This window comes from Chrysemys picta, chromosome 6, assembly GCF_011386835.1.
Source record: "Chrysemys picta bellii isolate R12L10 chromosome 6, ASM1138683v2, whole genome shotgun sequence".
NCBI classification, from domain to species: Eukaryota; Metazoa; Chordata; order Testudines; family Emydidae; genus Chrysemys; species Chrysemys picta.
Window position 1 is genome coordinate 102,062,805 of NC_088796.1, and position 20,412 is coordinate 102,083,216.

The window sequence follows — 20,412 nt, forward strand, 5'->3', positions numbered from 1 at the left end:
TGGGGGGGAGGGAGTCTAAACCTTTGAAGTGATGTGTTTTTTAAAAAAAGAAAAATATTTCAAAAAAGTTATAGTAAAATTACAAACAAAGGAAAATCTCAAAAACCATGGCCAAAAACAAATACAAAGCTATAGGGGGAAAAAAAGACATGTGCAAAAGAAAAATACCAATCTCAAAAGAATCAAAATATCCAACAAAAAACAAAAACAAAAATTCATCTGCCCTCCAAACCCATGTGCATATGCAGCCCCCTCCACTTGACAGAGAGAGAATAAGAAAAAATAAAAAAAAGACATAAGCACAAAGAACATTGAGAAGAGAAAAAGAGAGGAAGATGAATAATAGGAGTTCAATAGGTAACACAGTGCTAGTACCAGTACCAAAGGTATAGTTACCTCTGAATGCACTGCATGATGGCCCTGATCGAGCAAAGCACTTAAGCATGTGCTCAAATGTAAGCACTCAAGTACTCCCATTCAATTCAATGGATCAGGACCAGAGCACCCAGCACTCTACAGAAACAAGCCTCTACTCCTCAAACCACATGTTGCCAAATCCTGCTCTAAAGGGTGTGCAAACTAACATTTGAAACAGAAGTCAATTGAAGAAATGGTCAAAAAGCTGGTCTTTATGTTACAAGAGTATCTCTAATTTTTAAAGGACTCTCTCTTGCTTTCCAACATATACGGCCATCCAACATCTTGACAGATGAAAGGAGATGTGACAAAGTCGGTCTGTCAGTGGTGCTTAGCAATGATATCAGAAAAGAGCCCGATGCGTGAGTGGCAAACCTTCCCACTCTTCAGATGGAAGTTGAAGCATACGCTGCTTCCTGGCTCACCTGGGCTCTCTGATGGCTCTCCGCAGTGACTGCACCAGTCTAAACCCAGCTTCTCCAAACTGAACTATTGTGGGCAGGATTTTCCCAGCTGTCACTAGGAATGCTGAATTTCTTGAGGCTTTGCTTCACCTTGTCACTGTAACAGTGTTTTGGCCTTCCTCTGCATCGTGAGCAGTTCTTAAGTTGTTCATAGAGCACAGCCTTTGGGAGACGATCTTGAAGCATGCACTCCATGTCTCCCAACCAGCAAAGCCTGCATAGACTGTAGGCCAGTTCTATCAAGGATCTCATTATTAGTGATTCATTGGTGCAAAGTAATTCTAAGGATTTTTCTAAGACAGTGGAGGGGAAACTGTTCAATCTCTGCTCCTGCTTGGAATACGCAACCCAGATTTCACAAGTGTGAAGGAGAGTACTAAGGACACAAACCTGATAAACAGACACCTTTTTGTTCAGGGTTAGCAACTTATTACAAAGACTTGAGGTAAGTTTGCCAAAGGTAACTTAAGCTTTGCTGATTTTAGCATCAAGTTCCCTATCAAGGTTAAGTGAACTGGTAAGAATTGCGCCAAGACAGCAGAAGTGATCCATGTTGTTCAACATACAAACATGAATATTTTATAATCTACTGTATTGTCTTAGTTTAGTACCCCTGACTTAAATAATACACACATGACAATCTGGTGTTATGATTGCTAAATTATAAAGCCTGGTATCTATTTTTGTCTTTCAACTTATGCAGATATGTATATGGATATTGTGAAAAACCTGGCTTGAATTTAGAGAGAGTGACGCAGACAAAAAGATAGCACAGACTATTCAGGTAATTTTGAAATTTAAGTATACAGACATCAAGGGACTCTGAGATCATCACAGTAACCACAAGAGGGCTGTGATTTATGAGGTCATGAGAAGCCAGAAATGGCTTAGTAGACTTTTCTCAATTTTCTTGCATTGTATTCTTTATATATATTGGATAAGACCACAAATAAAAGTCATTTTTCTAACCTTGCACAGCTTACAACTAAAAAAAAAAGAAGAGAAAAATAATCTAAAAGGGAGATCATTACAAAAAGGTGAATGTGCTAAAGCATAAACACCTTATAGTTTGGAAAACCTTTTTCTAATTAAAGTTTCAAAAGTTACCACAAGAATACCTCAACTCCATTTTGGACTTACTCCCCAGAACATTCAAATAGACATATAGCTAAAAGCATATAATACTACTTTGCACTTCCATAACAGTTCCTATTAAAGGTCTCACAATATTTCACAAACTTAAGTTAATCCTTACTACTTCCCCTACAGATTAGCCCACTTTTACAGACTGGAAAAATTGCAGCTCTAGTGGCCCAAGTTCACACAGCAAGTTGATGACAGAACCAGGAATAGAAGACATATCTCCCACTTCCTCATGACATGCTCTAAATATAAAACTAGTGAAAACAAAGGGCATAATTCTCCATTCTGTCACACCAATATTAGAGTGGCATAACACCACTTCCAACACAGTAACACTTTAATAAAAATGCTTTTATAACTTTAGTGATTCACTACTTATAAAGGGCAAATTCAAGACCGTTACCACTGTGCAGCCACCAGAATGAAAAAGTCACAACTCTCAGAACTCATTCTATTTTGGTTTATTTTTTAAAAACATACCCCTTATTATATTGCATTTCACACCCTGAAAAACTAAAAACTCTTCAGTTACTGCACAGCGGTAAAAGATTTCTCTCTTCACCAACATTCAATAAAAAAGGCTAGTGAGCAATTTTACACAGACACAAAGAGCGCCTTAAGCACACCACCCATATGCACTCAATGAACACTGCTGGTGGAAACACAACAGAGCAATCCATTAATGGTCAGATTTTACCTGAGAGGAATCTGCCTTGGCTATATCCACAGTAGCACTCAGTACTCCACGAAGACTCTCTCCATTTTCTTGAACCAGGAGGTAAGCAAGTAGAAGGAAAACATGAGTGGGGACTTGATTCATAATAGGTAGCAGTGATTTAATGGAAGACAACCAGGCAAGCACTGCAGACTTCTCTTTCATGTGTTCTAGGATCCTCCAGGTTGTATACAATAAATTGTACGTACTGGTTATAGGAAAGATGACCTTGCAGGATGACTGGAAAACACAGACAAATTAGTACCACGAAAGATTAAGTACAAATCTTGAAAAACAAAAAAGTAACAAATCCAAATTTTCCCACCTAAACTTTTTGTTTGAGATACCCTATTCCTTAAAGAAAAAAACAAATTATTAAATCACTAAAGCTCTCTTTTTTTACTTGCTTGTCCATGGGTTCTGCCACTAAAGAGCAATATGATTCAGATTCACTGTTTTGACGTTCCCCTCTGCTAAGCAGCAGTCATCACTATTCCTGCTGATAATTATGGTTCTATTTCCCAACTGAAGTGGAGACAATGAAACTGGAGTATATTAAAAGTACCTGTTTCTGACAAAGTGCCTGCCATTTTGCAGACTGCGTCATGTTGCTTTAAACTGCCAGGTTATGAATTGAAAGAGAAAATATAAGTTACTTGTGACCTGTTATGCTTTTGGTTTACTTTTTTGCATTTCATCCAGCTTTGGACAATAATACTAAACTAACCAATGTTATTTTTCAGTTCTTGTGTTCCAGCACAGGTGTAGTTGTGTAATATTTGGGTTGGAAATAACAGAGAAAGATAAAAATCCCAACAAGAATCAGTTAGCTATTTCTTTTTTTAAATCATGGAACAGTTTCAATTCATATTATTGTTAATTAAAAGACAACACTAATTCAGAACATAAACTACCTGACATTTTTTATTAAAACTGGATTCTCTTATAAAAGGAAATGTTTTCCAAGTGTTCTTCCGCACCCAATTCTAGATTACAACTGAGAGGCAGCCTTAGGGGAGGAAGCATTTAGATGCAATACATTTTATATATGAAGCAAGTAAGGAATGAATTTGAAAGGAGGTTTCCAGCTGGAAACTAGAAATTGACCCATAATTCAGACTCAGTCAGGGTCAGGACCTGTTCACTCTTGAATTTCCAAGTGGAAGAGATATTCTGTATGAGCAGCCATAGCAGTTCTACATAAATCTTCACACCTTAACTTTAATCACATTGTTTAATGTAATGTAAATTTATTTTGATTAATGAGAACTATAATGTCCCTGTACTTTAAATAACCTTTTTAGAATAGCATTTAAATTAGAATTAACTCTTACTCCAATATTTATTCCATCAGTTATTGTATGTGAAAAATTCAACAACCTGCAACCCACTGTTCCTTTGTCGGCTGAGATCACTTAGAGCCAAATTCTCCCCTCAGATACACCCAGGGGGTCTCATTTACTTCAGCTGCTATCATAGAGGCTGATTTAAGATCAGAATGTAGCCTGATGAGAAAGTTCAGGATCTTTAGGTTCTATTGTTAGGGACCTGATCCAGCAGGGTATTGGCTTACTTCAGCTCCCTCAGGCATCTGAAAATCAGGATCAGTCCCTAAGATGTAATTTCACCATAGCTGAAACCAATACTAGAATTGAGGGGCATAGGTGGTTATACCCACACCTCAAATTTCTCAAGCTGAAAAAAAGCTGGAACACCCTAAGTGTTTTGGAGTTTAGAAAGGAAAAATATATAATCACTGCCATTCCAGTCGGAGGACTGCCCTGGACAGAAATCTAACTGGGTAACTTCCACTGGAACTTTGCAAGCACTGACAGAAAATATAACCCTTACTGGCGGAGACAGATCAGTTTTGTTGTTGCATTTTTCAAAATATTTGAAAAAACAAAAAACAAAACCAGAGTTCAGGCATGTTTTCTACTGAATCCTGTGATTCAGAGACTGTTCTCTGGAGATGTGTTTGTTTTCCTTACCATTAAACAGCAGGAACAGTAGTAACCTACACAGGCGTATAACATTCTCTCACAATGACTTACTCCCTTTCTGACACATTGTTCTCTTGGGAAGAGAGGAGAGGGAGTCTCAGCATTTAATCGGAACAATTTCATTTGTATTTGTGCATTTCACTGAAATGAACAATGACTGTGGTGGTAATAATTTCTACATAATAACTATATGCAGTGGAGCTGGAAAAATACAAGCCCTTATGTTACAATGATTCTCCTCCCCTCTAGAGAATCATGTCCCTTTCCCCTTCACATTTTTGGGAGTGCTATTGTTTATTCATAGAAAATTTGCCAGAAAGTTTAGTCATGGTAAGCATTAACATTTAGCAGCTCAGTATTTGTTTACTGCGCTCTGACAATGTGTTCCATGTTGCATTGTACAAAGACTATGACAGGACGCTGTCCCAAGGGTTTACAATCTCATTTAGATAGGCAGTACAGACGCAGCATACATGTGCCAGTGCCTTTTACTGAATGAAGTAATTGCTCAGTTGTATGTCATAGTAGTAAAGGACCTAACTAATGGAGATTCTTCTGTCTTAAGTGGTAAAGGCTTCTGCTGTCAGAGAAGGAGGATTCAAGTTGTAGCCCCATGTTGCTACGATTTGTGAGCAGCAAAGCAGAAGTCAAGTAGTTGTAAGTGCCCACAAACTGGTTACAATATAGTAGGTGGGCAAAGAAGGATCTCATTTCATGTTTAATATTATTGATTGATTGAAAAATTGTGTCTGTGGTGGCACATTACTGAGGCTTTGCTGAACGAGAGAATTTATAGGAGTATGAATGGAGAGAGGATTCTGGTTCAGCAAAAGCAACCCTGTCTCCAGAAGAGGTGACAGCCCAGAAAAAGACTCAAAGAGGCGAGTGAGAGAAAGATGAAGGGAGCTGGTAAGGATGTGCAGAGCAACGAGGTATTCTCTGATTGTGAGCCCCTGGAGGCAGGGACTGTTATTTTGTTACAGCATCTGCCACAGTGGAGTTCTAATTCTTATTGGGATCTCTGACTACGAGGGCAGTCTGTTTGTTAAATCACAGGAAGAAAGGAGAGCAGAATAGCAGGCAAGAGCAGACTTAAGTAAAACCTTGAGGGCCTGTACTAGGAACCTCACTGATACAAGAGGAGACGGTTACCAGTTAAGGATCAAAGAAGGGATGGGATGTGGTCTAGAAGGGAAAAAGCTATTCACAGAAGCATTCTGGGTGGGCTGGAGGACAGAGATTAGAAGCTCAGAGACCTAGCAAATTAGAGAAGTTGAGGCAAGAAATGAAGACAACACTGATAAGGGTTTTCCCTGTAGGAACAGAGCATAAAGCACGAAAAAGAACACATGTGGAAATTCCATTAAAGATTATATTCTGTTAGTGATTTGATTCTGGTGCACAAATTCACCAAGCATGTGGGAACACTAAAAAAAATTACATTCCTGGCCCTAAAGTTAAGAAATATCATATCATCAAGGTACTAGTTCAGTCCACATTACACCCACACCTTGAATACTGCATGCCGTTCTGGTCACCCGATCTCAAAGAAGATATAGTAGAAATGGAAAAGGTACAGAGAAGGGCAACAAAAATGATCAGGGCTATGAAACAGCTTCCATATGAGAAGAGATTAAAAAGACTGGACTATTCAGCTTAGAAAAGAGGTGACTAAGGGGGAATATGATAGAGGACTATAAAATCATGAATAGTGTGGAGAAAGTGAATAAGAAAGTGTTATTTACCCTTTGACATAACACAAGAACCAGGGTTCATCCAATGGAATTAACAGGCAGCAGCTTTAAAACAAACAAAGTAGTAGTATTTCTGCAGACAACACACAGTCAACCTGTGGAACTTGTTACCAGGGGATGTTGTGAAGGCCAAAACTATAAATGGGTTCTAAAAAGAATTGGACAAGTTCATGGAAGATAGACCTATCGATGGCCAATAGTAGCCCTATGCTCTGGATGTTCCTAAGCCTCTAACTGCCAGGGGCTGGGACTGGTGGGGAATGGATCTCTTGATAATTGTCCTGTTTTGATCATTCCCTTTGAAGCATCTGGCATTGGCCACTGTCAAAAGACAGGATACTGGGCTAGATGGACCTTTGGTCTGACCCAGTTCGGCCATTCTTATGTTTTTAAGAACTACAGGTTACCACACATCTCCATAGCTCATCAGCCAGTACAGTAACCAGGTTTCTGGAGCCTTGAGGAGAAAATCTGGGATACAAGTCCTTAAAACATCTCCCTAGGACAGGGGCAAGCAAACTTTTTGGCCTGAGGGCCACATCGGGTTACCAAAATTGTATGGAGGGCCGGTTAGTGGAGGCTGTGCTTCCCCAAACAGCCAGGCATAGCCTAGCCCCACCCCCTATTCGACCCCTCCTGCTTCTCGCCCCCTGACGGCCCCCCCGGAACTCCAGACCCATCCAACACCCCCGTTCCCTGTCAGCCCCCGGAACCCCCACCCCGACCCGCCCCCGCCACCCCATCCAATCCCTCCTCTCATTTCTGACTGCTCCCCCTAGGTGCCCTGCCCCATCCAACCACCCCTTCTCCCTGTCCCCTGACCACCCCCGGAACCCCTGCCCCTGACTACCCCCCGCCGCCCCATCCAACCTCCCCTCTCCTTCCTGACTGTCCCCTGGGGACTCCCACCCCCATTCAACCCCCCTGTTCCCTGCCCTCTGACTGCTCCGACCCCTATCCACACCCCCACCCCCTGACCACCACCCCGAACTCCCCTGCCCTCCAGCCTCCCCCGCCCCCGCTCCCTGCCCCCTTACCGTGCTGCCTGGAGCACCGGTGGCTGGCGGCGCTACAGCAGTGCCACCCAGAGCACCGGGACAGGCAGCCACGCCACCCGGCTGGAGCCAGGCACGCCGCCGCGCAGCACAAAGCACCGGGTCAGGCCCCAACTCTGCAGTTGCGCTGCCCCAGGAGCTCGCAGGTCCGCCGCCCAGAGCATTGCACCGGCGGCGGAGCGAACTGAGGCTGCAGAGCAAGGGGAACAAAAGGGGAGGGGCGGGGGGCTAGCCTCCTGGGGCAGGAACTCAGGGGCCAGGCAGGAGGGTCCCGTGGGCTGGATGTGGCCCGTGGGCCATAGTTTGCCCACCTCTGCCCTAGGAAGATCTAGGGAGCCATTCACTACCAATATGATCTTGCCAGACTAAAAATAGTTAGAGGTATAAGATTTTAAAAGCTATAGAACAATTAAAACCTTTAGCTCAACTTGAGAAAATCCTTCCCCTTTTGGAACTTGGGATTCTGGGAGATCACTTGAATGACTAGATAGTACAGCTCCCTTTACAAGAAACTGAAATTATTCCCTGTGATCGGAAGACATCTCTACTGATACCAGGCTAGGTTTCTGGAACAACCAAAGAAGAGTGCATCACTAGACAATTCACCGCGTGCATCATCCTTAGCCTGATGGGACAGGATTTAGTTAGTGCTACATGGTGCAGAGATGACCATTTAAGTTAAAAAGTTATACACTTCGATATTGCATCATAGTGCCTTGATCTAAGAAGCTCCCACTCATCTGTGACACAATAGGTTTATCTTTTGTGGACATATTACTGCATTACCTGGACTGGCATCTATGGACTTCTGAAGAAAACTAACTGGGAGTGGGCCTCTAGGATAAATGTATATTAGACGCAGAAACTAGAAGAAATGGTATGTTTTGCTGTCTTAAATGCACCACCAACCTGATCAATCTCCAGAAACAGTTGAAAACAGCTGTAAAGAAGCAAATGAAGCCAAACTTCTACAGTGCTGAGGATGTCTAAATGAGAAGGTAGGCAGCTCTCATCAGGGGCGGCTCTATGTTTTTTGCCGCCCCAAGCACGGCAGTCATGCGGCCTTCGATAGCATGCCTGCGGGCGGTCCGCGGTCACGCAGATTTGGCGGTGTTTCTACGGGTGATTTGCCAGTCCCGTGGCTTCAGCGTACCCGCCGCCAAATTGCCACCGAAACCACGGGACCGGCCGACCTCCTGCAGGCACGCCGCCGAAGGCCACCTGACAGCCGCCCTCACCGCTCCCCTGCAGCTTGCCGCCCCAGGCATGTGCTTGCTGCGCTGGTGCCTGGAGCCGCCCCTGGCTCTCACCTATCCTCAGAACATTTGGATGGAGGTTTTCAAAAGGAGGCTGGATAGTCATCTGTCTTGGATCATTTAGACAACAAATCCTGCATCTTAGTGGGGGTTAGACTAGATGACCTTTGCGGTCCCTTCTAACCCTATGATTCTATGAACACATAGATGGAGTCTAGAGGAGAGCAACAATAATGATAAAGCATTTTGAAAACCTGATCTATGAGGTAAGGTTAAAAAAACGGGCATGTTTAGTCTTAACAAAAGAATACTGAGGGTGGACCTGAAACCAGCCATCAGGTATGTTAAGAGCTATTATAAAGAGGATGGTGGTCAGTTGTTCTCTATGTCCACTGAAGGTAGGACAAGAAGTAATAGGCTTAATCTACAGGAAGGGAGATTTAGGTTAGATACCAGGAAAAACTTTATAACTGTAAGAGTAGCTGAGCACTGGAATAGGTTTCCAAGGGAGATGGTGGAAATCCTCAGTACTGGAGGTTTTTAAGAACAGGCTGGACAAATACTTGTCAGGGACGATCTAGGTTTACTTGGTCCTGGCTCAGTGCAGGAGGCTGGACTTGATAACTTCTCAAGGTCCCTTCCAGCCCTACATTTCTATGATTCTGTGGGAGAAGGAGGGAGAGTTCTCAGGCTCAAGATCCTGCATCAGTAAATAAGAGGGGAGCAACAGGAAGTACAAAAAGATTCCAAGATGATCAGTTGACACCATAATACACCTCTCCCCCGATATAACGCGACCCCGATAGAACACGAATTCGGATATAACGCGGTAAAGCAGCGCTCCGGGGGGGGGGGGGGGCTGGGCTGTGCACTCCGGCAGATCAAAGCAAGTTCGGTATAATGCAGTAAGATTTTTTGGCTCCCGAGGACAGCGTTATATCGGGGTAGAGGTGTAGGTGGTACTTTTATGCCCCCTTTGCCTTTGTTCTCCCTCTCTTTCTACAACAAAGCGGAAAGAGAAGAAAAGAGTGGTGGTTGATGAGACTATACTGTTACAAGGAAGGGGATGAATAAGAGTACCATAAGCAAGAGTCTGAAGGAGGCAAAAGTTTAGCGTTCTATTGAGGGCTTCCTATTTGGCTAACAGCACAGGATGAAAATGTACTAATACCCTTAAATCTGTAGGAGCTGACATAAGGCTGTAAAAAAAAAACAAAAAAAAAAAAAACACCACCACAGGTAGGAGCAATGCGCAAGCGCAAAATTAGTTTTTGCTGCCTTCCTAGCACTTTCCATTTTACTCATCTGTAATACATGTTTTGACAGTTTCCATGTCAAGTTTAAAAAGAACACACACACACACACCATCTTTAGCAGTCTCTAATGTAAATTACTGCATGTAATAATGCAGAGAAACTTATATCCCCCCCAACCCAATCTGCCCCAAAAGGGAAGAGCATTAATTAAATCTTTACCAATTTCTTTTTATCCTTTGTGCCTTCCTGCTGTACCATTTCCAGAAGATTTATAGCCAGCTGTTGCCTAGTGGGGCCAGAATCTTCCTCCGATATACAGTCCTCAACTGCTGTTGAAGATAAGATCTGCAACACAGGCATCACCAAGATGATGGCTGTGGCTGGAATTTTCTGAATTTCTGTACAGGAAAGGAGCTTGCAAGCTATTTGAGCAAAAGAAAAAAATTAGGTAGAAAAAAGAGTTATGCTTTTCAGTATGACATGCACATTTTCTAGCAAACACTCTGGTCAAGCACAGTAACAGTCCCCAAAAGAGTTGCAATATATATATATACATTGCACTGCCACAGTGCAAACTACTTTCCTGATAAGGACCACATCACCAAATGTACATTTCATGCCCTTTATAACAAGCCACCTGAGCACCTTACATAAATAAACACAGAAATGGAATATAACAGAAACCCCTGCTTGTTAATGTAGCAGCACGAAAAGTCTATTCTCTATTACTAAAACAATAAGTCAAAAGCCCAGCCAAACAAATAATCTATACGCTGTGCCCTCAAGACTGTCAAACATGAGATCAGAAGAACTGTCAGAAGTAACAGGTTCAGGAGGCCTGAACCCCGTGCAAAGGTTATCCTGCTGCTGGCTGGAAAAATTTAAAACCCTATACAAAGGCAGAACAAGCCAGCAAATTCTAACATCCTTGACAGGAAACAGGAGGGGGAAAAGATTTATTTTCGCCTTTGGCTCCACCATATCAAACTTTTACTTTTTATTAACAAAAAATTACAGCTTAATACAATGAGCATTCCAATCACTGCAACTAACTTCAAAGACTGACTACAAAAAGACAATGTCTTAAATTTAAGGAAACAAAACAAACAGGAAACCATGATCTTGGAAACTGGATATTCCAAGTAGAACTTTACCTAGGTTTAAGATGGGTTTCTGCTGACATGCTGGAGTCTGTAACAGAAGTAAACCTAATCCAAGTATGGCCTGTTCAACTGGAAAGTCCTGAAGAGGCAGAAAAAAAATGTTGTTTGAAGACTTCAGTTTTGAGCCACATGGGGTGTGGAAATAAACAAACATATCAATATTGCAGGTCTTTTTTACGCACACAGTATATACTGAACACAGTGTACCTGTTCAAACCTCATAATTTAAAAGCAGCAACCTTTCAATAAAGATAATTATCTGGAAAGCATGAGCTTCAATACAATTCAAGTCTTTTATTAAATAGTCACAAGATTCTGATTAGTTTCTCTGTAATTTGGTTTAACCTATACTGGCCAGGTCCCTACACTACAGTCTACATTGAATCTAACCAGTCAGCACTAAAACATAGTAGTCGATATATGGGGACTTCATAATTTAAAATTTTCTGGCTTTTTAGGTTTTGCAACGAAGAAACAACAACAACAAAATTTAACTCAGGCTTCATCTATCTACCATAAGCAAACACTATGGTAAAAGCCTTATTAGTTTAGATAAAACAGTTCAATGTCTATGTACTCTACACAGGCCTAAAGATCTTCAAAAATGGGTGCCTAAAGTTAGGCTCCTAAGACCATATTCTAAGGACCTAAATAAGTACCTGGATGTCTAAAGTGCTAAGCATCCTCCGTTGATGTCAGTAGGAGCTTCTGGGTAATCTGCATTTTTTAAAAACATGTGCTTACTTAGATCCCTTAATATGGATTTAGAAGCCTAACTTTAGGTACCACCATTGGGGAGGGGCTGGGAGGGGGGGAAATTTTATCCATAGTACACAAATCTCTGTGAAAATACTGAGCCTGAAGCAGTAAAATTCACAGACAGTGGCAACCTGAACTCTACAATGGTCAAAACTATGCTCCTAGATCATGTTTCTAATAGGATGGAGTGATTTTCTCTAGGTAGCAAAAAACCTTTGTCGCTTCAAAATAAAGCTACTTCAACATTAATAATGAAAAGTTATTTAGATTTCCAATACATTAAAAGTTATTGCGAACTGTTTTAGACTTATAGCCCTTTTTTTTTTTAAATGCATTAGGCTCCTAAGGCCATATTTAGACACCAAAGGTTGAGATTTAAAAAGCACCTATGCAACTTAGGAGCACAAGTCCCATTGACTTGAAACTGCAAACCCTGATTGAGGTTTACAGCCTGATCAAAACATTTCAGATTTCTTAACTTGTAAAAGTTCAGTATATTGGAAGATGGTGCTTGTTGCAAATACAGAACATGCTATTTGCTTATAATTTTGTATTAACTTTATATTGGTCTCACAGTGAGGTTAATGAGAACCTTTGATTGACTTTTTCAGCACAGATGAGCATTTTAAACAAAGATTCTTAGCAAGAAAAAATAACTGCATGTATAGATCCACTTTGAAAGACCACCTTTAAAATGGCAACAATCTTTCCATTTAATGTCGCTTTTTGTATCTTCTCCCAAATCCTTACCTCTTGCAAGAACTCAACATTTTGCTCTATTAAGCAAATTATAGATGAACACTCCCCTGTCACGTTCAGACAAATCTCACAGAAGCACAAAATCTGCAGACAAAGCTGGGATAACTGGACTTTCCAAAAAACAGGGTAGCGAAGCAGACTCCGAAATAATTCTTCTAGAAAGAACAACGTTTCCGTTATTTGTGGCAAGTCCTTTATCTGTAGAGAAAAAGAAATAGCTTAAACACATACACACACACACACACACACACACTTTTTTATTTATTTTTCTTCTCTCTTACAAGATGTGTGGAAGAGTTTCTATAGTTGGTCCTAAGAGTTGTATAACTTTTTCATTGCAAACTTTTCTAAGAACACTACAAGAAACACATTCAGAGATAAACTACCAATCCTACCATTCTATGGCTTTCAAGATCAGCCTTGAAAGAGACAAGCCTATCTCCAGTTTGAAACTCAGCAGTAAAATCAGACAAAAACTTAAAGAATTAACAAGCACTGCCCTTTTCCTTAAGAGGGACGACAAGCAGATATCTTTGGTTTTGGGTCCTTCGTTCCTGATTTGCTACTGCATGCAATTCAATTGCTGAGCTTCTCTGGGTTAGTGATTGCCAAATGGAACAAGCGGCGTAGAGGTTTTCTAATGCTGAAATGTTCTTATTATTGAGAAACACACACACACACACACCCAAATTCACTTTTCTTATTATCTAATCTTGATTCCAACTTCAGTCTCCAGAGATAGCAGGTCAGTATCTTATTCCCCTGAACCACCATGTAAGTTTATCTACAGAAAAAAATTGCATTTGAGTGTCTTGACCAAAAGTGTCATTCTATATTTGGAAGCAGTGCAGAAGAGGATTCAAATGGCAGGGTGCCTCAATAAATTAATGTGTTAGATATGAAAGATGTTCTGCTCTTGAAAATTCCAATTCCAACCAAACCCAGCTGTTCTGATCAAAATTCTGGAGCTGGTGTTATGAATATGGTTTTGATCTCATCCACATTGTCATTTATTCCAAGGGATTAAGAACAATGAACCATCTGCTCTAATCAGGCGCCTTGTGTCTGCTGAATTCATCAAGAGGAAAGTCTGCAGGTGATCAGCTGAACCTTTCACCAGTGGTTGCCACCATAAGACAACAAAATGATTATGAAATGTTTCAGCATTTATGCAATACACGTTAGCAGGACTAAACAAGGGGCAAGATAAAGAAAGGATAAAAAGGGCTTGGGGATCGGAGGAGGAAGAAATGACAGGTTATGAAAACAAGCTTATGAGTTCTTGGGCCAAAGATTTTCCTAGCTGCAGTGAAAGACACACTGTGGACAAGGAGACAGTGAAGAGAATGTAAAGCTTAGTATACATTTAAGAAAATAAAAGTGATTTCTAGCAAAACAAACTTCACTCCTATAGTTCTGTGTTTTGGTTTTTGGGGAATAAAGCAGGTTCATAACTATTTTTCTGAGAAGTTTCCTACGTCCCTTTTGAAGTCTATTAGCATCCTACAATCTTTAATGTATTTATCCTCACTGCACCTAATATTCCCATTTTACAGATAGGGAACAAAGGCACAAAGAGGCTACGGCCATGTCTACACACAAAATTATTTGTGTCATCATACAGTCACCACAGTTATTAAATTTCTTGTACGTACACACTTGACTCCTTGTGTTGGTGGTGCGTGTCCTCACAAGAAGCACTTGTATCAATTGTATTGTCAGTGTGGAGATTGTGGGATGGCTCCTGAAAGCCAGTAACCGTCAACGTAAACAATTCAGTGTCTACACTGACACTATGTCAATTCAATTATATTGACACCAACTCTACACCACTCGGGGAGGGGGTGTCACTACATAGGCACAGAGAGGCACTTACATGGCTGGGATCCAAATTTACGAGAAGACACTTCCACAGCTAGGTTGATGCAAGGCAGCTTACGTTGACCTAACTATGAAGCATAGACCAGACCTAAGGGAGTTGTCAAAGCTAACCCAGGAAGTCTGTGACAGAGCAGGGAAGTCCCTCCCGCATCTCCTGAGTCTCAGGCTTGCAACCTAACCACTAGACTATTCTTCCCCTCTTCTCCTCAATGAGCTATGGCTGAGATTTTGAAAGAGGCCCAAGGCAATTAGGCACCCTACTTTGCATTGAATTTCAGTGAGAAGTAGGCCCCTTTGACAATCCCAGCCTACACAGAGTACAGTTGTGCCTTCCGGTATACAGTCCCACTGGCTTCAGAGAGTGTCATATTTATTTACGTAAGGGCAGAATTTGTGTTATCTTATTAAAACACAAGAACTTTGTATAGCCCATTTCACATTTTAAAACCACCCACCCAAATTCAAGTGTTACGAGTTTTCTCAAAACAGCTCATGATGTTGAGAACTGGCTGTAAAAAAAGGTTACCTACCTTGCATAACTGTTGTTCTTCAAGATGTGTTGCTCATGTCCATTACACTCTAGGTGTGCGCGCATCCACGAGCACAGCCGTTGGAGATTTTTGCCTTAGTACCAGTAGGGCTGGCTGTGGCGCCCTGTGGAGTACCGCACTCATGCCTCGGAATATCAGGTGCCGCCGGCCCTATGCCCTCTATGTTCCTTCTTGCTGACAATTCCGACAGAGGGGCAGGAGGGCAGGTAATGGAATGAACATAAGCAACACATCTCTAAGAATAACAGTTACAAAAGGTAGGTAACCATTTTTTCTTCTTTGAGTACTTGCTCATGTCGATTCCATTCTAGGTGACTCAGAAGCCGAATCAATGGAGGTGGGCTTGGAGTGCACAGTCTTGCAACTTGCATCACTGCTCTGCCAAAGCCAGCATCGTCTTGACCCTGCTGCGTAGTGCGACGCGAACGTGTGGATGGACAACCAGGTCATGGCCTGACAGATCTCTTGGATCAGCACCTGTGCCAGGAAGGCTGATGATGATGCTTGCACCGTAGTCGAATGAGCTGTCACGATGGCTGGTGGGGTCCCCTTTGCCAGCTCATAGCAAAAGCGGATACAGGCCGTGATCTAAGACAAGATTCTCTGGGCTGACACTGGGCAACCTTTCATCCCGTCAGTGACAGCAATGAACAACTGCATTAACTTATGGAACAGCTTTGTTTTATCAATGTAGAAGACCAGTGCCCGTTTGACATCCAGGATATACAGCCCGCACTCCTCATCCATCGCATTAGGCTTTGGATAAAGGACTTGTAAGTAAATGTCTTGACCAGGGTGGAACTGGGCGATGATCTTGGGCAGAAAGGCAGGGTGCAGATGCAGCTGGACCTTGTCCTTATAGAAGATCGTATTGGGTGGCTCCAATGTTAGCGCCTTGATCTTGGGCACTCTACAGGCCGAAGTTATAGTGACCAAGAAGGAGACTTTCCAGGAAAAAGGCAGGAGGAAGCAGGAAGCCAACGGCTCAAAGGGGGGAGCCTTGACAGCACAAGATGCAGGTCCCAAGAGGGGACCAGGTCCCAGACATGCAGGTAAAGGCACTCTAGACCTTTTAAGAAGCATGCCATCATGGGATGGGCGAAGACCGACTGGTCTTGAAACGAAGGGTAGAACACCAAAATGGTCACCAGGTATACCTTGATCGAAGATGGTGACAGACCCTGGAGCTTAAGGTGCAATAAATAGTTCAGGATGTCCTGCAGTAGGGCCTCTTCTGCACAAATGTGTCAGTCCGAGGCCCAACACGTGAACCGCTTCCACTTTGCCACATAGGTAGCCCTGGTGGTCGGTTTTCTGCTGCCCAGCAGGACCTGTTGGACACCAGCGAAACACTCCGTTCATCCATACTCAGCCATGCAACAGCCAAGCCGTCAAGTGCAGCGATGCCAGATTCGGGTGCAGCAGGTTTCCATGGTTCTGGGACAGCAGATCCGGCAGAAGAGGTAACTGCAATGGGGTGGCTGCTGAGAGACTCAGCAGCATGGCGAACCAGTGTTGACGAGACCACACTGGGCTATGAGGATAACAGACGCTCTGTCTTGCTTCACCTTCAGTAGTACTTTGTGGATCAATGGTACTGGTGAGAAAGTGCACATCAGCGCTCCCGACTACAGAATCAGGAAGGCGTCCGACAGGGAGCCCTGGTCCCTGCCCCACAGAGAAGAGAACAGGTGACACTTTCTGTTATGCCTAGACGTAACAGGTCCATCCGGGGAGTCCCCCACCTGCGGAAGATTAAGCAGAGCACCTCTGGATGAAGCAACCATTCGTGGCGAGACAAGAAGGTCATGCTGAAGCGATCTGCCAGGACATTCCTGATTCGCCTGATACGCCAGGAAAACCGCTCTGAGCTCCCTGACATTCAGGAAGGAGGGGTGGCCAAGAACTGCAGGGTATAGTCCCAAGCCACTATGTCCAAGACGGTAGGGAGAGAGGCGGTTAGGATTTGGTCAACTGACTGGGGCATCGTTCTTGGGCGCACCCTCAAAACGATCGCTTCCGGCCCCCAGGGTGTTTCACAGCCCCAGGCTGGACTGGCGAGCATGAGGAAGAAGAGTGATGATGACCAAAACTAGCATCTCTTCTTCTCATAAAGCCCCGACGAGGTTGCCAGGGTCTTGGCAGTGGTCGAAAGGGCTTTCTGGCTGATTGCGGCTTGTGCATGCCCAACAAAGGCTAGCCCTAGTGTCCTTCAACCCGTGCAGCCTGGTGTCGGTCTGATCCAAAAACAGACAACGCCATCAAAGGGGAGGGCCTGGATTGAGGCCTGCATCTTCTCAGAGAGGCCCGCTGTCTGGAGCCAGGAGTTGCCACCGCCGATGTGACCACCCTTGCTGCCAAGTCCACCGCGTCCCATGCCATCTGCAGGGAACATCTAGCCACCGCACACCATGGTGCCAAACTCTTGGGCTAGTCCCAGAGGGAGGGATCCCTGGAACTTTCTGAGACCATCCTAGAGATAAAAATTGTACTAGGCCAGCAGGGCCTGATGGTTCAGCACAGAAAATTGCAGGTTGACAGTTGAATAAATAAATAGAGTTTCTTAGCCTCTTTGTTTCTGGGAGACGAGGAGGTGGGGACCTGCGGTACCAATGCTGGGGAGACCAGTACCGGGACAGGGAACTTTCCCACTGTGCTGGTGATCGGGATCGATGCCTAGAGGACGACCATCAAGAGAGTGAGTGGTGCCGGGAAGTAGCGCCGAGGGGATCGGGAAGTTCACCTGGGCGATCAACAACGCGATTGGGATCTGCCCCGGGATTCTAAACACAGCGGAGAAGATCGAAGTCTTCTGTCTGGCGACCAGTGTTGTTCCCCTGCTCCTGAGGGGTTTTAACAGCAGGCTTGCCCTCTTGGGGAACCTTAGCCAGGTCCTGCGGCACTGGGGTCTTCATTGGAGCAGGTGGAGACCTGTGCTCTCTCTGCACCAGGGGAGCGTGGGATGATGAAGGTGCAGGCAGGAGTGTGGGTCCCATACTGCTCCCAGGAGTCGGTGGAGAACTTTTAAGGGGGCTGGGAGCCTCAATTGGGGAGGCATGATTGCATGGACCCGGAGCAGCCTGGTGGGGAGGCCGAGGTCCCTTGCTAGATGACTCCTGGGCCTTCTTGCTCAGTACCCAGGAGCACTTCTTGGTCGTCGTCTTTGGCAACGGCGATGGTCAACGATGCCAGGAGGAGTCAGGTGCCAGTGCTGCGCTGCGCACGGAGGTTGAGGCACTAGGTACGACCTGTCTGGACAGCTTTGAAGCCGGGTGGAGGGTGGACTCTATCAGGAGAGTCCTGAGATGGATATCCTGCTCATTTTGGGTGCAGGGCTGAAAATTTTTGCACATTCGGCACCGCTCCTTAACTTGTGACTCCCCCAAGCACTTAAGGCAGCTGCCATGGGAGTCACTCACAGGCATAGGCCTGCTGCAGTCTGAGCAGAGCTTAAACCTGGGAGACCAGGGCTTAAACCCAGGAGACCAAGGCATGTCCTGCCTGGGGCAAAGTCCCGCTGGGACCCTAACTACTAACTAACACTTAACAATTACTTAACACTATCAAATGTGAACTATGTACAACGGCTCTAAGGCGCGAAGGTCAGAATGGTAGAAACCGCTAGCTCTTGCTCAGCAAGAAAGGCGCTCCGACCGACCACCACAGGCAGTAAGAAGGAATTGAGAAGGCGTAGGGCCGGCAGTGCCTGATATACCGTGTTATGAGCGCGGCACTCCGAAGGGCGCCACAGCCAGCCCTATGAGTACTGCTAAGGCAAAAATCTCTGACGGCCACGCATTTGGGCGCGCACACACCTAGAATGGAATCAACATGAGCAAGCACTCGAAGAAGAACAGCAGACCGTGATTGGTTCAGGACAATAACTTTCTGTCTCTCACATTCTGCTCTCCCAACTTAAACTATATACAAGGTCATCAGCATCATTAGTTACTATCACACACAACACTTGTTTCCAGTTAGAACTCGCATGGACAGATTTGATCACTTTAAAAAAATTATATTACCTTCCCCGAGAAAGTCAGACTTTATCAGCTCTGGATTTCCAAGCTGCTGATCAAATCTAGTTGGGGAGTTGGAATGCAGCATTGCATGTGAACACACAAAGGAGTAATACAATAACAAAGCTCCTTTAACAAAGTTTATTTGCAGAAGGCAGGGCCAAGCATTAAATTAACTTTTACCTGAAAATGTGGAATCAAGTCACAAAGCAGCTGAAGAATAAGGTGTTCTAGTGTAGAAGGTGCCTTTTTGTTCTCAGGACCACGTGGCTGAAGTAAGATTTTAAGTAGACCCATTCGCAGTTCAGCATTCTCCCCCAATTGGGACGGTTCACAATACAGGTATCTTAGAAATGGGGTCATTATACAGACACATGAACTCTGTGCCCTGCAGTTCAAAAATAAGTTTGCTGAGACCACTTACTAGTAAAAGTCAGCAAACAGTGAAACCCAAGCAACATAACATTCACAGGCTCTATTGGTATCAGCATTGTGCAGGATGTATATTAATTATGAGAAGACACCATGAGAGTCTTTGCTAAATCCCACAAAATAAGCAGTAACAATTTGATTTTCTGGCACAGAACAATATAATGAGCTCTTGTATAGTAAAGATGCAATTAAAGTACTACTTCAACAAGGGTTGCTACCTGGCAAAGAGTGTATCACTGTATTGTTTCATTGGAATCACTTTGCTAGAAACTCACAACTATACATTTAAAAAAAAATCCAATTGTTGCTCCATTTATGACTCATTGTCTCAAAACTGAGAATCAGAATATTGGTTACAATGCCCAGATATTGTCAAATAATTAAGTACCTCCAGAAACCTTTTATCTTCTCCCATTCATGTCTCAAAAAAGTCAGTAATACATATAGATCACTATATTCTAGATCTATGATTTTATGCTATAAAAACCTTTGGATAAAAAGTGGCAGGAAGAACAGGACAAGTGGGTTCTTCTAAAGAATGCAGCTATTGTTAAAAAAAAATTAACCAGTTGTCACTCCATATTCCCATTCATCACACAAAATACCTACTATACACCTAAATATATATTAAATACATATAAAATAAAGTGTTTCTGGCACCGTTCAATGTCACTGCAAATGTTGTCATTGATTTCAGTGGGAGGATCAGGGCCATAATAATTTTGCATTCAATCTAAACCCTACTAAAGTTAATCAGAATTTCTCCACTGACTTCCAAGGACTTT

The 20,412-nt window shown here is 43.4% G+C and overlaps 1 protein-coding gene across 8 annotated transcripts in view; it reads right to left on the minus strand.

Annotated features, from left to right (window-relative positions):
• FOCAD (focadhesin) overlaps nt 1-20,412 on the minus strand; it is a 196,483-nt gene that overhangs the window by 123,260 nt on the left and 52,811 nt on the right. For 6 of the 8 annotated variants that reach the window (XM_065549450.1, XM_065549452.1, XM_042850552.2 and 3 more), the window contains 5 exons: nt 19,379-19,583; nt 12,736-12,942; nt 11,218-11,305; nt 10,283-10,485; nt 2,722-2,979 (listed from right to left, as the gene is read on the minus strand). In XM_065549450.1, the coding sequence (XP_065405522.1) occupies nt 2,722-2,979; nt 10,283-10,485; nt 11,218-11,305; nt 12,736-12,942; nt 19,379-19,583 (961 nt within the window). Of the gene's footprint in view, nt 1-2,721; nt 2,980-3,304; nt 3,358-10,282; nt 10,486-11,217; nt 11,306-12,735; nt 12,943-19,378; nt 19,584-20,412 lie in introns of all 8 variants that reach the window. The other 2 variants (XM_065549453.1, XM_024105408.3) reach the window with 1 other exon arrangement.